At 43.0% G+C, this 21,344-nt stretch overlaps 1 protein-coding gene across 1 annotated transcript; it reads left to right on the top strand.

Moving 5' to 3' along the window:
• The first annotated feature begins 357 nt into the window (after nucleotides 1–357).
• On the top strand, nucleotides 358–20,711 carry RPIA (ribose 5-phosphate isomerase A). The gene is made up of 9 exons (XM_081836364.1): nucleotides 358–524; nucleotides 3,349–3,409; nucleotides 6,856–6,911; nucleotides 8,907–8,966; nucleotides 11,600–11,664; nucleotides 13,092–13,160; nucleotides 14,977–15,118; nucleotides 16,837–16,936; nucleotides 19,598–20,711. The coding sequence occupies exons 1-9, from the start codon at nucleotides 360–362 to the stop codon at nucleotides 19,693–19,695; spliced, it is 816 nt and encodes a 271-aa protein (XP_081692490.1). The 5' UTR covers nucleotides 358–359; the 3' UTR covers nucleotides 19,696–20,711.
• Nucleotides 20,712–21,344: the final 633 nt, after the last annotated feature.

Here is a 21,344-nt window from a genome sequence, read left to right as displayed (position 1 = left end):
TAACATATAACATATAACATATAACATATAAAACATATAACATATAACATATAACATATAACATATAACATATAATGTTCAGCCCCTGTAAGGACAGGCTACTGGACTAGACGGGCCTTCGACCTGAGGCAGCAGGCTGTTCCCCTGTCCGGGGTGCATTGTGGGTGCTGTAGTTCCCCGGCCGCCTGGCGCGGGCTCTCCGCGGGGCGGCGGCACTACAAGCCCCATGCGGCCGCGGGGTGGGGGTGGGGGGGTGGCGCGGCCTCTCAGGTGAGGAGCGAGAGGCCGGCTTCCCTCAGCCGCGCGGAGCAGCCGGGCGGAGCCGAAAGAGGGGGCGGAGGAGGGCGGGCAGGCAGGCAATGCGGAGCCGGGGGCCGCGCGCCGCCCTTCTCTGCCGGAGGCTCGCGGCGGAGGGGAGGAGGCACGTGCACCGGCGCGCCCCGCGTTGCAGCAGCCAAAGCCGCGCCATGCCCGAGGAGGCGAAGAAGCGGGCCGCCTGGGCTGCGGTGAAGAACCACGTGCAGGTGGGGGAATCTCCTTCGGGCTTCGGCTTTTTGGCAAAGTTCACAGCAGGCGGCGGGAGCTGCTTCCACCAGAAATGCAGGATCCCGTCTCAAATGTTGGGGGTGTGGATCTCGTGCACGTTTCCTCGGCTGGGGTTTGGGAGGACAGCCGTTTGGAGGACTACTGCGAAGAGAGAGAGAGAGAGAGTGTGTGTATAAATATATATATATACACACACGCACATGTATGTATATATAGTTAAACACACACATATATATATAGAGAGAGAGAGATACGCACGCTCAAAAGTTTCACCCAAGAATTCATAGAATTTCATCCTATAGAACTGTTTTTATATATATACTGTACTGTGTATGTATATATATATATATATATATATATATATATATTCACCCTATAGAATTGTTTATATATATATATATATACCGTACTCTGTGTGTGTGTGTGTGTGTGTGTGTATATATATATATATATATATATTCATCCTATAGAATTATTTTTATAGATATACTATACTGTATGTATATATATATAACACACAGTGGTGCCCCGCAAGACGAATGCCTCGCAAGACGGAAAACCCGCTAGACAAAAGTGTTTTCCGTTTTGGAGGAGCTTCGCAAAACGAATTTCTTATGGGCTTGCTTTGCAAGACGAAAATGTCTTGCGAGTTCCTGCGGTCCCCCCCCTTTCCCCCCCTTTTTCTAAGCCGCTAATAGCGCTAATCCGCTAAGCGGTCAATGGGCTTGCTTCGCAAGACAAACAACCCGCTAGACGAAGAGACTCACGGAACAGATTCTTTTCGTCTTGCAAGGCACCACTGTATTTACAGTGGTACCTCGGGTTACAGACGCTTCAGGTTACAGACTCCGCTAACCCAGAAATAGTACCTCAGGTTAAGAACTTTGCTTCAGGATGAGAACAGAAATCGTGCTCCAGCGGTGCAGCGGCAGTGGGAGGCCCCATTAGCTAAAGTGGTACCTCAGGTTAAGAACAGTTTCAGGTTAAGAACGGACCTCCTGAACAAATAAAGCACTTAACCCGAGGTACCACTGTATGAAAACAATTCTATAGGATGAAATTCTATGAATTCTTGGATGAAACTTTTGAGCGTGCGTATCTCTATATGTGTGTGTATTTAACTATATATACATACATGTGCGTTTGTATATATTTCATTTTAATACATCACACACAAAAAAGAAATATAGAAGTAAACAAATATCCATAACCTCCTAGCAACTAAAAAGGAAAGAAAAAAGAAAAGAAAAGAAAAACAACAACAATAATACATTGAATAGTTCTCACAATACATTTAACATAAAAATGACTCCCCCCCCCCATATCCTATAGAATTGTTGAGTTGGAAGGGACTCCGAGGGTCATATGCATGCCCTTGTATTTCACAAAATTTATTCCCCACTTCATTATGGTTCTGTTTAGTTCAGTTTGTAGAGCCCAAGACTCTGAGCCCCACGTTGGGCGAAAAGATTCCTGCATTGCAGCGGGTTGGGCTAGATGACCATGGGGGGTCCCTTCCAACTCTACAATTCTATGATTCTGTTATTGGAACAAATAAAACAAACAGACAAAACCCTCAAAGCGGTTTATGAAAAGATGCAGCAAGAAAACTGAGAAAAATCCGCAACCACACTTTAAAGAGTTCAACAGTTAAAATGCTGAAACGGATTAAAACACACCTCGGATTTCTAAGTATCTGTGAAAACAAGAGTGTTTTAGAAAGTGCTTTTAAAAGAATGGAGTGACTGAGGGCATTTGCTTGATCTCAGTCTTGTTAATATCCCAGGAATTGTATGTTTGGCTTGGACATAAAGCACTCAAAAGTTATGTTTGTTCACAGCTAGGAACTTTTGCAACGCTTATTTGCTAAGTCCCGCTGAACTTCATGGGTTACTCTTTCAGGTGTTTCGTAATGTTGTTAACATACACACTTGTCACAGGAAATTAAAAATATATACCATACAGACAGTCATCAGAGAAGTAGCAGAATTCTGTATTAAATACAATGGTGAAGTACAACATTTAACTGTACATGTTAGTTTTTAATGTAAGGAAATTAATAAATATGACCTCATACTTTTCCCCATCTGCTTAGTTTTTAACATAGAAGCGTGCTTTTTAGCTTTTAAATCAAAGCATGTCTTATTTTACTGGGCCCTATCTTACATGGGAAGGGACGTGGTTGGCGCTGTGGGTTAAACCACAGACCCTAGGGCTTGCTGATCAGAAGGTCGGCGGTTCGAATGCCTGCGACGGGGTGAGCTCCCGTTGCTCGGTCCCTGCTCCTGCCAACCTAGCAGTTCGAAAGCACACCCAAAAGGACAAGTAGATAGGTAGGTACCACTCCGGCGGGAAGGTAAATGGCATTTCCGTGCGCTGCTCTGGTTCGCCAGAAGCGGTTTAGTCATGCTGGCCACATGACCCGGAAGCTGTACGCCGGCTCCCTCGGCCAATAAAGCAAGATGGGCACCGCAACCCCAGAGTCGGTCACAACTGGACCTAATGATCAGGGGTCCCTTTACCTTTACCTTACCTTACATGGGATGTCTTTCTGCCTCCTTAAAACTAATACTGTGGTTCAAGGATTGGGAACCTCTGGAACTCTGTATGTGGCCCTGCTACTCTGTTTGATGGGAGTTGGGAGTCCAACCGTACCTGGAAGCGTACAGGGTCCACACCTGTGCCGTAGATTATCAAGTTTTCTAAAAGTTGCCACTTTTTGCGTATGCTAAATACTCTCCAGTAAAATCAAGCCATGTGGTTTCTAAGTGAGAACAAAATATTTCTGTCTTTTTTCTTTAGAATAATCAAGTCCTTGGAATCGGAAGTGGGTCTACAATTGTTCACGCTGTGCAGAAATTGGGTATGCATTTCCGCTGTTCCTTTTGTCAGAAATTATGTTTCACTTATTTAAACTTAGAGAGGCTGTTCTAAACAAGTGTACCTAGTTCTGCTTGCCAAACAGCTAGCCCAGTGTGTGGAGTCTGTGTCAGGCCAAGGGCTGGGATATCTCTATCTTGGACGTAATCTTTGTGCAGTGACTTCATGGATTAAATCTAACACATGTAGGCCCAAAACATGCAGTTACTTAGTGGTTTTCATGTGTGTAGCACAGTTTTCTTCAGTCTGGTGATCTCCAGAGGCTTGAGTTATTTATTAAATTTGCATACCACCCTTCATCTGAAGATCACAACGCAAAATAAGAGCACAAAATACATAATAAAATAAACCAGTAACTCCACTCCCACAATTAAAAGGACACCCAGCTCTACCTCTCTTTTAAATCAGAACCAGTGAAGGTCCTGTGTAAGTGCCTGGAGGTGGTTAGAGGATGGATGGCGGCTAACAGATTGAGGTTGAATCCTGACAAGACAGAAGTACTGTTTTTGGGGGACAAGAGGCAAACAGGTGTGGGGGACTCCCTGGTCCTGAATGGGGTAACTGTGCCCCCAAAGGACCAGGTGCGCAGCCTGGGAGTCATTTTGGACTCCCAGCTGTCCATGGAGGCGCAGGTCAACTCTGTGTTCAGGGCAGCTGTCTACCAACTCCATTTGGTACGCAGGCTGAGACCCTACCTGCCCACAGACTGCCTTGCCAGAGTGGTGCATGCTCTGGTTATCTCCCGCTTGGACTACTGCAATGCGCTCTACGTGGGGCTACCTTTGAAGGTGACCCGGAAACTACAACTAATCCAGAATGTGGCAGCTAGACTGGTGACTGGGAGCGGCCACCAAGACCATATAACATTGGTCCTGAGAGATCTGCATTGGCTCCCAGTACCGAGCACAATTCGAAGTTTTGGTGCTGACCTTTAAAGCCCTAAACCGCCTCAGTCCTGTATACCTGAAGGAGCGTCTCCACCCCCATCGTTCAGCCCGGACACTGAGATCCAGCGCTGAGGGCCTTCTGGCGGTTCCTTCATTGTGAGAAGTGAGGTTATAGGGAACCAGACAGAGGGCCTTCTCAGTAGTGGCGCCCAACCTGTGGAATGCCCTCCCGTCAGATGTCAAGGAAATAAGCAGCTATCCTATTTTTAAAAGACATCTGAAGGCAGCCATGTTTAGGGAAGTTTTTAATATTTAATTCTGTATTGTTTTTAACACTCAATCCGGTCTAGGGAATTGGTCAAGGACCAATAAGTGCAAAGGATTAAGGTCTCAACTACGGATAAGATTCCAGGATGATTATGTTAAACTCTCTCAAGTTTTCGCAATCTTGAAAAGTTATTCAGAATCTTAATTTCCAAAGCTGCCTCGAGCTACAGTATCACTTGATAACAGCCCACTCCCCTCTTTAGCACGGTTATCATAGCGTTTTCATGTGAAGCAGTTACCAAGCTGCAAGTTGCACGGTTGTGACTTGAATCAAATCTCTGTGTGGTCTGCTGAGGTCTCTGGTTGGTGCTCCTGGAGAGAAGCCAGTTGAATCTTGTGATATGGTGTGCTTCCTGATGTTTCGCTGGTTACTGGAACATGCTAAGAGCTAAAGATATGTAGCCTTCAAGGCATGTTTGGAACAGATGTACGATTCTGAGAGGCTGGAGGGCTCAAAATGCTGCAGTCCCCCCCCCCCATGAATGCAGTGCCCCTGTATTGCCCTCATCACAACAGGAAGGGAGCAGGAACCAGCACAATTGGGGCTATATAGCCGGCAGCCTTAATTCCAGTGGTGCATGGCTTTTCTGCCCAAGCATGCATGGTGCACAGGGACATGGGTGGCACTGTGGGTTAAACCGCAGAGCCTGGGGCTTGCCGATGAGAAGGTCGGCAGTTCGAATCCCCTTGATGGGGTGAGCTCCCATTGCTCGGTCCCCGCTCCTGCCAACCTAGCAGTTCGAAAGCACGCCAGTGCAAGTAGATAAATAGGTACCGCACTGGCGGGAAGGTAAACGGTGTTTCCGTGCGCTGCTGTGGTTCACCAGAAGCGGCTTAGTCATGCTGCCCACGTGACCCGGAAGCTGTACGCCGGCTCCCTTGGCCAATAAAGCGAGATGAGCACTGCAACCCCAGAGTCGTCCACGACTGGACCTAATGGTCAGGGGTCCCTTTACCTTTATGCATGAGAGAAGCCTCCTCTGGCAGGTCCACTTCCTCAGTTCTTTGAAATAAAGCAATACCTCTGGATTGGGATTGGCTGAGCAGGACAGAGCGCTGATTGGCAGAAATATCTCCAGAACTTCTCTCAAGTTCAAATGGAAGTACAGTGGTACCTTGGGTTACATACGCTTCAGGTTACAGACTCCGCTAACCCAGAAATAGTACCTCAGGTTAAGAACTTTGCTTCAGGATGAGAACAGAAATCGTGGTCTGGCGGCGCGGCAGCAGCAGGAGGCCCCATTAGCTAAAGTGGTGCTTCAGGTTAAGAACAGTTTCAGGTTCAGAACAGACCTCCGGAACAAAATACCTGAGGTACCACTGTATAACATGTATGTGGGACAGGGAAGAGTATGTGGCCTTGAAATTCGGGTGCTCTTTTGTTTTGTTTTGTCCTTGGGAGTGCTGTTCCCCAGTAGCCCTGGTTGGAAGAGTCCCAACCATTGCTTTAGCTGAGTAGTGATGAATGTTAACACCAAATGACAGTGCTCACGGATGAGAAAAGGGCCATATTCAGAAGAACAGCAATGCTAGCTCTTCCATGATAGCTGCTAACCAGAATGGTCAGAAATTTTCTTTTTATTTGTTAATGGCTGTCCTCCATCAGTTGTATCACCTTCAAGATGATTTTCTCAATCTGTAGCAAGTAGTCTGAAGTGTCTTTTCTGAACTTGTGAGTAAGGTAGCAGCTTGCAATTTGTTCAAGGCAGGAGCTGTAAAAACTGGTACGTTCAGTAAATTCCGCGGCGTTAGCTAACTGCTAATGTGCTGCTAACTGGACATACCTTTTGCTTCATTTGCTGCGCAGAAATGACACGGTTAATTAGACTTTTCATCAGAGATTGAAAGTGGAAATTTTCTCCATTCGGCAGAAACCCTAAACTGCACCAGCAATGGGCATTTCCTTCCTGTTTCCTTTTGCAAGCTGAATGAAGCACAATATAGTTGTCCTTGGAAGCTGAACGGAATCTGTTCCGGAAGTACGTTCAACTTCCAAAACATTCCAAAAATGGCTCGCAAACCGGAACAGTCACTTCTGGGTTTGCGGCGTTCGGGAGCCAAAACGTTCAAGATCTAAGCTGTTTGAAAACCAAGATATGATTGTAACTGAAAAATAAATCAATGATTGGACTAGTTTAAGCAGGAATATTTTAATATGGGTGCATGACTCTTTCTGGTCTGAGTACGTATTTAACAAAGCAATTTCCCCCCACAGCTGAGAGAGTGAAGCAAGAGAATCTCAACATAGTCTGTATACCTTCGTCTTTCCAGGTAAAATCTTCCCCTTGACATCTCCATTTTTAAAGAGCCAGATCTTCTGTTTACATCTTGATCAGCCACTCAACAGCTACGAGGCTGTTTTCCAGTATGTAAGCAGCTAAATTAAGTTTATTTGTAGGATAGCTTTCTGAACTGATCTCGTGTGGACCCCTATCCCATTAGGACTCCACTTCTGACTTCCTTATGAAAATCTATATGCCATCACAGAGGTGTTAACAATACCCCTTGTGGTGTCTAGACCATGGGGAAACTGTCTTCCAATAGTGAGTTGTACTTGTAAGTCGTCAAGGCAGCACACTGGAAGGGCATTGCTAATTTGCCTTGTTTCTTTTTTCCATTAATTGTTTTCTTAATGCTCCTCCCGAGATTAGAGCTCTGAACATGACAGCAGTGCTACTTGCAACCCTGTCCATTTTTGAACTTGTGTGCTGAACTCACCTGAGGTCACAGGCTAGCAACGGTTTGTTTCCTAGCAACTAACACCGAATTGCCTTCGTGCCTGGAGTCTGAATTTCCAGATCATTAGACCGTTGGTGCAGTAAGGCTACATTCAGCTGGGCAACATAATAATGTTCTTTAATGTTCATTCCCACAATAATGTTCATTTTCATGTGTGAGTAGGATGTTTGAATGGCCACCTTAGGTGTACCTTTTGGGCCTGAAGGTGGGGTTTGAGTAAATATCCAAGTTCTATTCATTCAGAAGATCTAGCATGCATTTACATGCTTCGTTATCCTGTTGAAACAGGTAATCTGACAGGTGAGACTTGCAAGGTGGCTAAACACTGGAAAAGTCAGTTTTGAAATGTGGCTGTGTCTCTAGTACAGAGCAGACATTTTTGGTTTGTGGTGTATATGGCTGTAGTTGTAAGAACCAACTGACAATATTTGGTTCTCCAACAATATTAAGCAATTTCTTACTGGGAAAGGTAGCCTGTAAAAATACCTTTCAAATGCATTAGGCCTTGATTTTACAAGAGTGTTTCCTGGGGTTGGATTTACTAGAAGCAACAGGTAGCACCGCACACCCTCCAGATGTTTTTTGGGACTACATTTCCCATCATCCCTGACCACTGGTCCTGTTAGCTAGGGATGATGGGAGTTGTAGTCCCAAAACAGCTGGAGGGCCAAGTTTGGCCATTCCTGGATTAGGTGGTGCCCAGGTTGCCTTTGTTAAATATAGCATAGCTGTCAAAAAAGATGTGCTCATAGGAACATCAACTGTTGCTTATATCACTCAAAATGTACTGCTGGTATGCAGCGTTACAGGTATACATGCCACAGTGCGTTAATATCAGAGTCCAGCAAATCATTTTAAGAAATCCCAGCCTTTTCTAATTCTCATGGAATATGATCTTGCTTGCAGAGGGCGTCAGGCCACACCTAATAAGTACACAGGCTTAGGATTGCAGCCGTCGTTCAGTTGTATTGACGTGAACCTTGTGCAACGTTTTTAATGCGAATATCTTTCATAGTCTGTTGAAATGCTAAATGGGTGTTCCAAGTCAGACCATTAGTCTATGTAGCTCAGTATTGCCTGCACTGGTTTGGCAGCATCCCTCCAGGGTTTCAGGCAAAGTTACAGCAGATTCAATTTGGGACATTTTGCATGCAACGTATGTGCTCTGCTATTAAGTTTGTGCTGGTTTGACATCAGAGATTACATGTTACTTCTGAGAGGTCCATTCCGACCTCTTACAGAAGATGGTGGATTTTATATCTGCCTGGCTTGTTAATGAAGATGAAAACTGGAGGATGCAAAGCTTTAACACTCCTTCATTATAGGAGAAACGAGTCTTTCCTTGGTTGAAAACCCGCTTTCGTTGGATCAAAATAGCATGCTCCTGCAAGATTAACATTCACTCCATTATAGTGCAGTTTCTTAACCACTAATTTGTATTACCGCTGCTAATAAACATGTCGAAATGACTCTGATTTCTGCCCTATAAACTCTGGGAAACAATTTTGGCTTTTCCTTTCCGTTTAGGCACGTCAGTTGATTCTGCAGAACGGCTTAACCTTAAGTGACTTGGATCGACACCCTGAGGTAAAAGATTTGGGTTTTTCTTGTGCTCTTCTGCAACGGTTCAGTTCCCATGCAACAATGCTCTGTCTTAGTTTTTTCAGTACAGTGGAACCTTGGTTCTCAAACATAATCCATTTCGGAACTCTGTTTGACTCCCGTAAGAAACCATTCAAAAACCAAGGTGCGGCTTCCAATTGGCTGAGGAGGATTGGCTTCCAAAATATAGACCGGCCCCCCACAAGGTCTGAGGTACAGTGGACCGGCCCCCTGCTGAAAAAGGAGAGAAGAAGCCAAGACAGCTGCCTCTCTCTATGATTTGTGTCACTTGCCATCAATTGCCAGGTCCCAGAAGACGCCCATAAGTAATTCTACATATCCCTAATATATTGGAACTTCTTGTGGGTTTGTAATTTTTAAGCTGCTTTGGGCGCCCACCTTGACTAAAAAGCAGTGTATAAATGTATCATGGTAACCAGCCTTGCAGGCATCCCCCATTTACAACCCTGAGTATTTATGTAGGAGCCTGAGATTAATTGCTCAACCTTGTGGTTACGTCAAGCTGCATCCAACTTTCTCTGGTTCCAGAGTTGCTGACCCCTTGCCCTTGCGCTGTGATCCAGCCTCAGAGCTCCATGGGTGCCTTTGTGGCTCCAGAGGCTTCTCCTTGGGGATGTTGACCCAGACTGCCCTTTCTTTGTACAGTGGTGCCTCGCAAGACGAAATTAATCCGTTCCACGAGTCTCTTCGTCTTGCGGTTTTTTCATCTTGCGAAGCACGGCTATTAGCGGCTTAGCGGCTTTAAGAAAAAGGAAACAAACTCGCAAGACTTGCTTCGTCTTGCGAAGCAAGCCCATAGGGAAATTTGTCTTGCGGAACGACTCAAAAAACGGAAAACTCTTTCGTCTTGCGCATTTTTCGTCTTGCGAGGCATTCGTCTTGCGAGGTACCACTGTAAATGGGATTAGTTTTGAGGTGCCAAAGATTTACACGTGGAAAGATTATGGAGGGGGCTTGTTGGCTGACTTGCGAGCCCAGCCTAGGTGGGATTCTGTTCAGCAGATGGTGCTTTTGAGTCACTGGGATTTGGGTTATAATTAATTTGGGGTTTTCATCAGCTGTACGCCGTAATCATCACAATTATAACAAATAAAGGCTTGACATATCTCGCTTTGCATGTCATGAGTCTATCCCATATACTAGTTTCACCTTTTCAGCTGAATTATTGAAATAAATGAACTTTTCCACAATATTCTAATTTTTTGAGTTTCACCTGTGCACATCATTTTAATTTTGCCGAGGTTTAATTGTTTTTAATTACTGATTTTTCTAGTAGTTCTTGCTTTTATCAGTGAGAAGCCATGAGTCCCGTCAGAGAAAAAGGTGGGGTATAAATAAATACAGTGGTGCCCCGCAGGACGAACGCCTCGCAAGACGGAAAACCCGCTAGACGAAAGGGTTTTCCGTTTTGGAGGCGCTTCGCAAAACGAATTCCCCTATGGGCTTGCTTCACAAGACGAAATGTCTTGCGAGTTCCTGCGGGTTTTCCCCCCCTTTCCCCCCTTTTCCTAAGCCGCTAAGCCGCTTATCAGCTGATCCGCTGATAAGCCGCTTAACAGCTGATCGCTAAAAGCCGCTAGACCGCTAATAGCGCTAATGCACTAAGCTGTCAATGGGCTTGCTTCGCAAGACGAAAAAACTGCTATACGAAGAGCCTCACGAAACGGATTAATTTCATCTTGCGAGGCACCACTATATAAATTATGGCTTAGACCTCAGAGACTTGAAGGGGCTCTTTTTCTATCTACTGACACATTAAAGCAGCATTTCCCAGTTGGTGGTCCCCAGACCTCAGGGGGTCAGCACAACCCACCCAGGGGGTCCACGGCACCATTCACATAACAAAAACTACCATAGGGATAACACTTTTTTCAAAAGTAGTGGGTCCATGCTTTGGCTTTAGAAAAACAGGGGGCCTGCAGTATGTAGCTAATTGGGAACCCCTGCATTAATGTATTAATTGATGGCTCTTATACAGCCATTTTTTCAATATCACCTGACTTGTGTTTTTGGATATTGTTGCCCCATCATAACATAGTTATTTCTGTTCTTTATGGTTTTTTTTTGCTGAATTGTTATTTGTAGGTTTGTAAGTGCCACCCTCAAAGAACATGGTGTCCAAAATGCGGGCGATAAACACTCTAAATCTCTTTTCTAAAGGTTATTTATGTAGGCAACAACTGCGGCCCGTGTTTCATTAGCCCCCAAATGGGAAATGAGCGAGGTCCCAACCAAAGAAAATTGGCAACTTAAGTTGACAGAATATGCACAACAAGGATAAGAAGAATATACGTTTAAAGAAGATTGGAAAACGCTTATTTAATATATGGGGGGGGGGAGTTGTGTACACCTGAAAACGCTAGCAGCGTTAAGATAAATTCAACAGTGTAAATAATTTTTGATGGATGTAATAATGGAAAACCGATTGGTATAGTTTTTGTAAAACATGCAGAGATATAAGATATGCAAAATGATCCATGGAAAGAGAAGAAGGGAAGTCATCAATATTGTAAGGATGTAAAATGTTTATCTGAAATTGCAAAACAGAAAAATTAATAAAAATCATATTTTTAAAAAATCTCTTTTCTTTCCTGAAGTTGAATGTTGCCATTGATGGTGCCGATGAAGTCGACTTGGACCTCAATCTTATCAAAGGAGGAGGGTAAGAAATAATGCCTAATTATTTTACTTGCAGATGAAAGTACTGAGAGCAAGGGTGGAAAGGTCACTGGAAGCTGCTGGACCCTGTAGCTGGTAGGCTAGTGACCAGGCAAGGCTATGGAAAGCAATCGTTCCCCTCCAGCTTTTATTTTTCTAGGCCTGCTTTTCAGAAAACGGAAACACTAGAATACCAGTTGCTGGAAAACTGCAGGAGGCTGATTTGCACAGAAGCAGGGCTGGGCATTCTCAAAACAGAAAAAAATAATTCTAATCAGCTTGCCAAATTGCCAAGGCCTTGGAGTCCAGACATTTTGGGAGTGTTTATATCGGATGCCTGCTAATTTCTATGCCCAGATTGGCCAGATTGCCTATACAGTGGTGCCCCGCAAGACGAACGCCTCGCAAGACGGAAAACCCGCTAGACGAAAGGGTTTTCCGTTTTGGAGGCGCTTCGCTAAACGAATTTCTCTATGGGGTTGCTTCGCAAGACGAAAAAATCTTGCGAGTTCCCGCGGGTTTTTTTCGCTTTTTTCCCCCTTTCCTAAGCCGCTAAGCCGCTTATCAGCTGTTCCGCTGATAAGCCACCTCTCAGCTGATCGCTAAAAGCCGCTAGACGGCTAATAGCGCTAATCCGCTAAGCCATCAATGGGCTTGCTTCGCAAGACGAAAAAACCGCTAGACGAAGAGAATCGCGGAACGGATTAATTTCGTCTTGCGAGGCACCACTGTACAGATGCAGGTGAAGATTTTAAAAATGAACAAACAAACAGCAAAGATCTCTGGGGTTTGCTATGGGAATGTGTTTTTCTGCCTGGAGGTGAGCTAGAGAGACCTTCAGGTCACAGCAATAGTTTTGGCTCGGGGTTGGCTGAGCAGTGGAAAGAGCTGATCGACAGAAATGGCTACATCAGTTAAATATGGAAGGCTAGGGAGTGCTCAGGGACAGCAGGAAATAGTATGGTTTTCTTGGCAGGGTGGGGGTTATATTGGGGGGGATTTTGCGATGGGGCAGTGCCCCAGTTGTCCTAAGCCATGGGTAGACAGCCATGGACCCGGCCCAATCGCCTTCTCAATCCGGCCCGTGGACGGTCCAGGAATCAGCGTGTTTTTACATGAGTAAAATGTGTCCTTTGATTTAACATGCATCTCTGGGTTATTTGTGGGGCATAGGAATTTGTTCAATTTCCCCTCCAAAATATAGACCGGCCCCCCACAAGGTCTGAGGTACAGTGGACCGGCCCCCTGCTGAAAAAGTTGCTGACCCCTGTCCTAAGCTGACCAGCCTGGAATAAATACCTGCGTTGATATCCAGGGCTCCAAGATTCTATAGATAGATTTCCTTCTTAAGCCGTCAGTTGCTAAATCCTTAGTTGACGTCTGATCGGTCTGGGTAACAGGGTTTGTGTTCTGCTCTCCTTCCTCCTCCAGAGGCTGCCTGACGCAGGAGAAGATTGTCGCTGGCTATGCGAAAAGCTTCATTGTCATTGCTGATTATAGGTAAAATACGCTGTTTGGTGCTTTTTCCAGAAGAGAGAGGGAGCTGTATTCAGTCCTAACATACCTGAAAGACTATCTCACTCAATCAACCATTGCATATTGCAGGAGAAGACCTCCCAAATGTTTATCAATAAGGGCCATTCGGTAACATATTGGAATTGGGGATGTTAGTGTTGTGACGCCTACCCTTTTGTATAGGTCAAGGTAAAGGGACCCTTGACCATTAGGTCCAGTCGCAGACGACTCTGGGGTTGTGGCACTCATCTTGCTTTATTGGGCAAGGGAGCCGGCGTACAGCTTCCGGGTCCTGTGGCCAGCATGACTAAGCCGCTTCTGGCGAACCAGAGCAGCGCACGGAAACGCCGTTTACCTTCCCGCCAGAACGGTACCTATTTATTTGCACTTTGACGTACTTTCGAACGGCTAGGTTGGCAGGAACTGGGACAGAGCAACGGGAGCTCACCCCGTCACAGGGATTTGAACTGCCAACCTTCTGATCTGCAAGTCCAAGCTGCTCAGTGGTTTAACCCACAGCACCACCTGTGTCCTTTTTGTACCCTTTTGTATAAAAGGTAAAGGGACCCCTGACCATTAGGTCCAGTCGTGGCCGACTCTGGGGTTGCGGCGCTCATCTCGCTTTCCTGGCCGAGGGAGCCGGCGTACAGCTTCCGGGTCATGTGGCCAGCATGACTAAGCCACTTCTGGCAAACCAGAGCAGCGCGCGGAAACGGCGTTTACCTTCCCGCCGGAGCGGTACCTATTTATCTACTTGCACTTTGACGTGCTTTCAAACTGCTAGGTTGGCAGCAGCAAGGACCGAGCAACGGGAGCTCACCCCGTTGCAGGGATTCGAACCTCTGACCTTCTGATCAGCAAGCCCTAGGCGCTGTGGTTTAACCCACAGCGCCACCCACGCCCCTTTTGTATACAACCCCATTAAATATTGTAGGGGCACTGTCTCCTGTCCCTTCTGTACTGTACTTTTAAAGCAGTGTCGTACCACTTTAAGAAGTCATAGCTCTCCCACACTGTAAAAAAAAGGAACCCTGGAACTGTAGTTTAAGGTCACTGAGAGTTCTTGTTTTTTAAATTTTATTCATTTTTCATTTTCATTCATTACATACTGCCAAGGAGTGTGGTGGAGTCTCCTTCTTTGGAGGTCTTTAAGCAGAGGCTTGACAACCATATGTCAGGAGTGCTCTGATGGTGTTTCCTGCTTGGCAGGGGGTTGGACTCGATGGCCCTTGTGGTCTCTTCCAACTCTATGATTCTATGATTCTATACATCTCAAATTCTTAACGTTTACTATACATTCTTCCCCTCCAAGACTTCCCCCAACTTGCGTTTCTGGTTTGTTTCTATTTTCATCCGCTTTGCTATCTCTCAACAGAAAAGGTCATTAATAACATAACATCAAACCTATGAACATAGAAATAAAATTGACTACATCCTCTTATTTCACTATCTTCTAAATATTTCCTGATGCTAATAATGTGAATGTTTATTTAAATCCTGCCATCAAGTCTATTGCCTTTCTTTGTTTCTGCAAAGATAATATGAATGGTTCCCAATCTTTTTCAAAGTCTCTGTTGTCTTTTTCTCTTGGTCTTTCTGTCATTTTTGCCAGTTCTGCATAGAAGGGCACTGAGAGTTGTAGAGAGAGCCCTATTCCTTTCGCAGAGCTGCAATTCCCAGAGTGGTTCATCAACCAGTCCCTCTTCTCAGGAAACTCTTTCTTGTGCAACCAGCTGCAAAAGAAGTGTGCATTTGTACAATGTGTTAATTCCAGTTTTGCTTTTAAACAATGTCCCTGTAGGAAAAAGTCTGAAAGCCTCGGAGAGCAGTGGAAGAAAGGTATTCCTATTGAAGTCATCCCAATGGCCTATGTTCCAATTTCCAGAGCTCTGGCCAAGAGGTTTGGGGGTGTTGCTGAGCTGAGGATGGCTGTGAATAAGGCGGTAAGTTTTGATTTCTGGGCAAAAATGTGCCTTCTAGAAGGTATAGAATTTATTTCAGCTTGGGCCTGTATGATTTTTCTCTTTGATCAACTTGTAGGATTGTTGCTTGAGACAGTATCGCCCTATAGGTAATACTGTGCTTGCAATATGCTTTACTGAGTATCTTTCATCGTCCAATTCTATATTTTTTTTCAAAATTTTTACTGATTTTCACAAAACTAAAAACACACTAACAAATAAACAGACAAACATAAATCATAACCTTATTAAAACTAATCTTCTTAACATTGTTAAGTGACTTCCTCGTATCCCCCTAGTTGAATTTCAATGCATATCATTTTAACGGTTTCCCAAATCAAAGTTCTTAAGATAATCTTAACTTAATCACTTAACATCACTCTTTTTTCCCAATTCAGCATTAAACATAATAATTCATCACATTACTTATTTAAACCCTAAGCCTAACTGGTAATTGCAAGCTTTTTCCAATTAATTTAACTTAATGTATTTAACTAAATATTAAATTTCGTCCATTCTTCCTGGTACTCCTCATCGTTCTGGTTGCAGACTCTTCCGGTCAGGTCAGCTAGCTCCAAAAAGTCCATCATCTTCATCTGCCATTCTTCCACAGTTGGTACTTCTTGCGTTTTTCACTTCTTAGCTAGTAAAATTCGAGCAGCAGCAGTTGTGACATACAAAAATAATTTAACATATTTCTTGCGCAATTCCAAACCTGTTATTCCAAGAAGAAAGGCCTCTGGTTTCTTTATAAATGTATATTTCAACATTTTTTTCAATTCATTATAAATCTTTTCCCGGAAGTCTTTCACCTTGGGGCAGGTCCACCACATACATGTGATAAAAAGTTCCTTCTTTTTCTTTACAGTTCCAACATAGATTATCACAGTTATGATAAATCTTTGCTAATTTAACAGGAGTCAAATACCATCTATATATCATTTTCATTGTATTTTCCTTTAACATTGTACAGTGGTGCCCCGCAAGACGAACGCCTCGCAAGACAGAAAACCCGCTAGACGAAAGGGTTTTCCGTTTTGGAGGCGCTTCGCAAAACGAATTTCCCTATGGGCTTGCTTCGCAAGACGAAAATGTCTTGCGAGTTCCTGCAGGTTTTTTTCCCTTTCCCCCCCCTTTTCCTAAGCCGCTAAGCTGCTTATCAGCTGATCCGCTGATAAGCCGCTTAACAGCTGATCGCTAAAAGCCGCTAAACCGCTAATAGCGCTAATCCGCTAAGCTGTCAATGGGCTTGCTTCGCAAGACAAAAAAACCGCTATACGAAGAGCCTCACGGAACGGATTAATTTCGTCTTGCGAGGCACCACTGTACATGCAGTGAACTTGACCCCTCTCTTCCACAATCTTTCCCAATCCTCAAACATTATGTTATGACATCGTCCAATTCTAGGTATCATCACACTGTTGAATCTGTTCTGCAGTATTCATCCAGGGGTATACAGTATAACACACATTCGCCCCCATTTGTGCTTTGATTTGCATTAAATTAGGGAGTCATTATGACATGTGAATATGGTGACTTTTTTTCTTTCAGTCCAGCAGTCCATAATTCCATATATGATGATTCTGTTCTAGAGTGCTTAAGTTTCCACTTGGAAGTTGGGGTTTGTTTTGTTTCTGTTTCACCCATTTTGATTTTTGTTTCTTAAAAAACGAGTCTCTGCCTATTTTCTTCGCTGCTAGGGCCCTGTCGTGACTGACAATGGGAACTTCTTATTGGACTGGAAATTTGATAAAGTCCATAACTGGCGTGAAGTGAATGTGGCAATCAAGATGATACCAGGTAGGTAGTCTTGCAACAGAAGCATATTTCATGAGGGTTTTAAAAAGAATCCCTTGTAGCAGGCATATTAACAGCTGTACAATTGTGGAATTAAAAATTCTAAAAAGTTATTAATTAGTGGGTCCAGTCCTCTTCTTTATAAATGAAGGAAAATATATGCCTAATGCCTGAATAACACAAGAGTAGAATTAAGTGCTTTGGAACAAGAGTAGAATTAAGTGCTTTGGAACTTATTTTTGCCCCTGACTGTACATTGTCTTAGTACAGTGATAAATATGAATTCTTAGAAAATATTTATTTTACTGAAAGCCTAGTGGAGGCGTTAATGCTGTATTTGCAACTGTTAGACAGCAGGTGGCGCCATTGGTGTAGATTGCTCTATATGTGGTTATCTCAGATCACCTGTGTTAGGATATATTGTAGCATCATTTATTTTATTTTACTTTTTTTGACTTTATTAAGAGTTTCAAAACGAATATTTTGTAAATACAGTAACAGGAAAAACCATCTTGAGGTGTAGGACAGTGGCACATGTTGATAACATTGTTCTACCATGATATAAATTAGTGGTTCTCAAACTTATTTCTCTGGACCACACTTCCAGGAAAAAAATTTGCTCCTGCCACACCATTTATTATTATTATTGATAGGAAATACATTGGAAAACAGAAAGAAGCAGCTCCTAGCAGTGCTTGCTTCATAACATAGAATGTGACTGCTTTATAATATGAAGACGAGTCATCCAGAAAGTGTAAAACATAAATTATTCCCAAAATATAATTATGAATGAGCCTCTTACATATATCTGAGTATGTATATGCACCTTAAGTGTGTATGCAAACTGAACAAAAGTTGTGAGCTCGCAGTATTGCCTGATGCTCATTCCCTCATTTTGAAAAAATATCTATCTATATTCTGCAAATAATAAAAAATATTTCGACGCTGTGCTACAATATACTGCACTGAAATGTTTTAAATGTTCCTGTTTTTTATTATTAATTTTTATTGAAGTTTTTATCTCTACAAAATAACAGAAACAAACGTTTACACATATGTACATGTTAGTAACACAAAGCATCCCACCAACTCACACAAACCCCACCCCCATTGGTTCGACATAACTCGAAATGTGAGTTAAAATCTGACTTGTTTCCATCGTTGCTTGACCTTGATTCTATAACTTATCTTTACAGTTGTGTTGTTCTATTGTATTTGACAAATATTCTGATTTTACTAGCATTTGTAACCTTTTCCCCTTACAAACTTTGTTCTTTACATATCAATATTTCTGTACCGGAGCAGTGTTGTTTTGTATATTCATTCATGCAACTCCATTCTTTTATTAAATTTTGATTTGTTTGACCTCTGATAGCTGCCGTCATTTTGGCCAATTCAACAAAACACCCACAATAATAGATGGGCAAATCAAACTTATTGAATTGGTTGAATTGGTTAAATGTTCCTTTGGTTGTTCTTGAATCTTCCTGCCACGCTTGCCACCCTCTCCTCCCACAGCCTTTGAGAACCACTGATATAAAGGATCGGTATGATAAACCAGCATTTAGCAAAGCGTGCATTTCTGGTCTCTCTCTAATTTTATTTTTAAAAAATTAAAATATAAACAGGCCCAAAGATAGCACAGTTCAGAAATTCATTCTGCCCCCAGTGGGATGAAATTACAAACCTATGACTTGTATCTTACAAGTCCAGTATTTTCAGTGGTTATTAATACTTCTGGGCCATCCAATTGAATATAATGAATGGGAAAGACTATGGACAAAAAATATAAATTTTACAGCATGTTACCTAATAAGAGAGAACTATATGAAAATGCATCACAGGTGGTACCTGGCACCAGAAAGGCTTGCAAAAATGAATAAAACGTATAATAATAAGTGCTGGAGATGCAAGATACAAAAAGGAACCTTCTACCGTATTTGGTGGACATGCCCCAAAATTGGGAAATTTTGGAGCATGATCCATGAAGAAATAAAGAAAATATTAAGAATATTGTATAGTAAAAGGCCAGAGGCATTTCTTTTAGGAATTTTAAATGACGATATTCCAAAAGACAAAACTAAAATTTTCTTATACGCAACGTCTGCAGCAAGAATCCTGGTGGCTAAGTACTGGAAAGGGAATCAGTTACCCACTAGGGGAGAGTGGCTATGTAAGGTTTCAGAATACTTAGAATTAGCCAAATTGACAGACATAATAAGACAAAAACCAAAAAATGAAGTAAAAAAGGAATGGGAGTGGCTAAATGAACACCTCGAAAGTCAAGGTTCGAGGACAGAAATCTGGCTGAGTCTGGAATAACCTTGTGAAGTGAAAGCATAAGGAAGAGGGATTTATATCTAGATGCTAGGATAGAGATGATAAAGAAAACAAGAAGACACAATGAGACATAAAGGAGGTGCTGTGGGATTGGTGGAAGTCAATATCTTGTTGTTTTAGTGTTTATAATATTAACTTGTAAGATATGGATTTTTATTTTTTGTTTTTGTTGTTGCTTTCTTTAGTTTTCAAATGTTGATTTTTGTGTGTTGTGTATTGTTATTTTTAGATATCTTTCGTGTTGTGTGGAAAATACTAATAAAATTTATTTTTTTAAAGAATACTTCTATTGCATTCAGACGTGATTTTGCTTTTCTGTTCTAGGGGTGGTGGAAACAGGCCTGTTTATCGACATGGCGGAATGGGTTTACTTTGGCATGGAAGATGGTTCTGTCAGCGTCCGGGAGAAGCCAGTCCACTGACCACCACCCAGCCCCCAAATCTACTCTGCCTTCAGCCCATTGCATACAGTTTATCACTTTGGTGCCAATTTGACATCTTGCCTTAAATCCTGTCCCGATCTTGGTGAATGTAACCAAAGGTCCAGCAGATCTCACTAATACTGGAAATGAATGTTGTTTTAAATTATATTTTTTACTATTTTTTTCATGTAAATCAATCATTTTGAGCATTTTAAACTTTTTTTCCACTTTGGTTTTTATACAAAACATTGTACCAAAAAGGATATTTTATACAGTACTTGAACCATCGGGTTGCTCGGAGTGTCTAGCGGGGGGAGAAAATAGAAGTTGCATTTTGTGGTATTTGCATACACCCCACCCCCAAAAAAATGCATTGACGCAGGAGGGTTGTGCCCAGTTGGTACTCACAGATGCCTTATTAGAATCTTTTTTGGTTCTCTGATTTATGCCTTTCAATGATTTTTACCATAACTGTTTTTAACAGAGAATGTTTAGTCTCAGTATAGATAATTTGCTGATAATTTGTGCTGTTGGCCTCCGTGGAATTTGTACGGCATGGGATCAGCCACGACGCCCATTCCACGCAAAGAATTCATACCTTTAAAATAATATATGAAATAATAAATTAATATACTTCGGAAATGTTTCAGACCCCCTCCCCCAACTTCCCCAATAATGGGAGGCTGAAATTCGAGGCTGCCTAGCCATCTGTACAGGTGAAGATGCACTGGGTTAATGCCCAGTTTAACAATTTTGGGCCCAGTTGGAGTTTCAAAGAGTTCCTGGCCCTCCCTTTGCATGACAACATTTTCACAGAATGCTGCTTCGAAACACGTCCAAAGAACGAGCCTTACTGGAAGGATTGTATTAATGTAGCAAGAGCAGGGCACTTTTTAAAAAACAAAAAACCTGTTGTCTCTCATCTCTTAAGTGCTTTGCATGATAACCGTGTCAGAAATGTACGACTCGTCGTTTTTGTTTTAGGCACTGAAATTAAAGAGCTGTAACGCCAGCCATTTGTGTGTTCGTGTTTGTTCTTAAACGCCTTCCTGATCTGCTCTTTGGTCCCCGAATTGGGCCAAAGTGTCTCGTGCTGCCCCGCCCAGATTGTCATGCAAGATTGGATCCTGACGCTTAACAGGATCCAATCCTGTGCCCTGTTGCTTCAGGGAAACAACATCAAACCTAGCGTTACGTAAAATACATTCAACAGACCCACAAAATGCAACTGGCTGTGCATTCACATAAACAATGCTCTTCTGTATTTATCACAGTATCAAATATTTCTCTTGCACATAATCAACACATAAAGTACAACAAAGTAAACGGAAATCCCAATAGATCAGTTCATTCAAAGAGTCCAAATATTTGCTAGTTTCTGTTCCACTATGTCTTCGTATGTTCATAAAATCCAAATGGGAGCTTGCTGCAGTTCCACAGAATCTTGACAAGGATTTCCAGAATAATGCCTTGTTTCGCGCTCCTAGGCTTCATCAGTTGTTTCTGCAGAAACCACCATGTCATACCGTATTTTTCGCTCTATAGGACGCACCCGACCATAGGACGCACCTTGTTTTAGAGGGGGAGAACAAGGGGAAAAAATTCTCCCCCTCTCTGCTCAGCGCCGCTTCAGCGAAGCGGCAGGAGAA

The sequence above is a fragment of the Podarcis erhardii genome, assembly GCF_964252035.2.
Source record: "Podarcis erhardii genome assembly, chromosome: 13".
Taxonomy (NCBI): Eukaryota; Metazoa; Chordata; class Lepidosauria; order Squamata; family Lacertidae; genus Podarcis; species Podarcis erhardii.
The sequence above is the reverse complement of the archived record's forward strand: the minus strand, read 5'-3'. Positions and strand labels throughout refer to the sequence as shown.

Coding starts and splice junctions, on each gene's coding strand:
- RPIA (XM_081836364.1), top strand. CDS start 360: ATGCGGAGCCGGGGGCCGCGCGCCGCCCTTCTCTGCCGGAGGCTCGCG. Junction 6,912..8,906: donor GTATACCTTCGTCTTTCCAG/GTAAAATCTTCC, acceptor CTTTCCGTTTAG/GCACGTCAGTTGATTCTGCA. Junction 13,161..14,976: donor ATTGTCATTGCTGATTATAG/GTAAAATACGCT, acceptor ATGTCCCTGTAG/GAAAAAGTCTGAAAGCCTCG.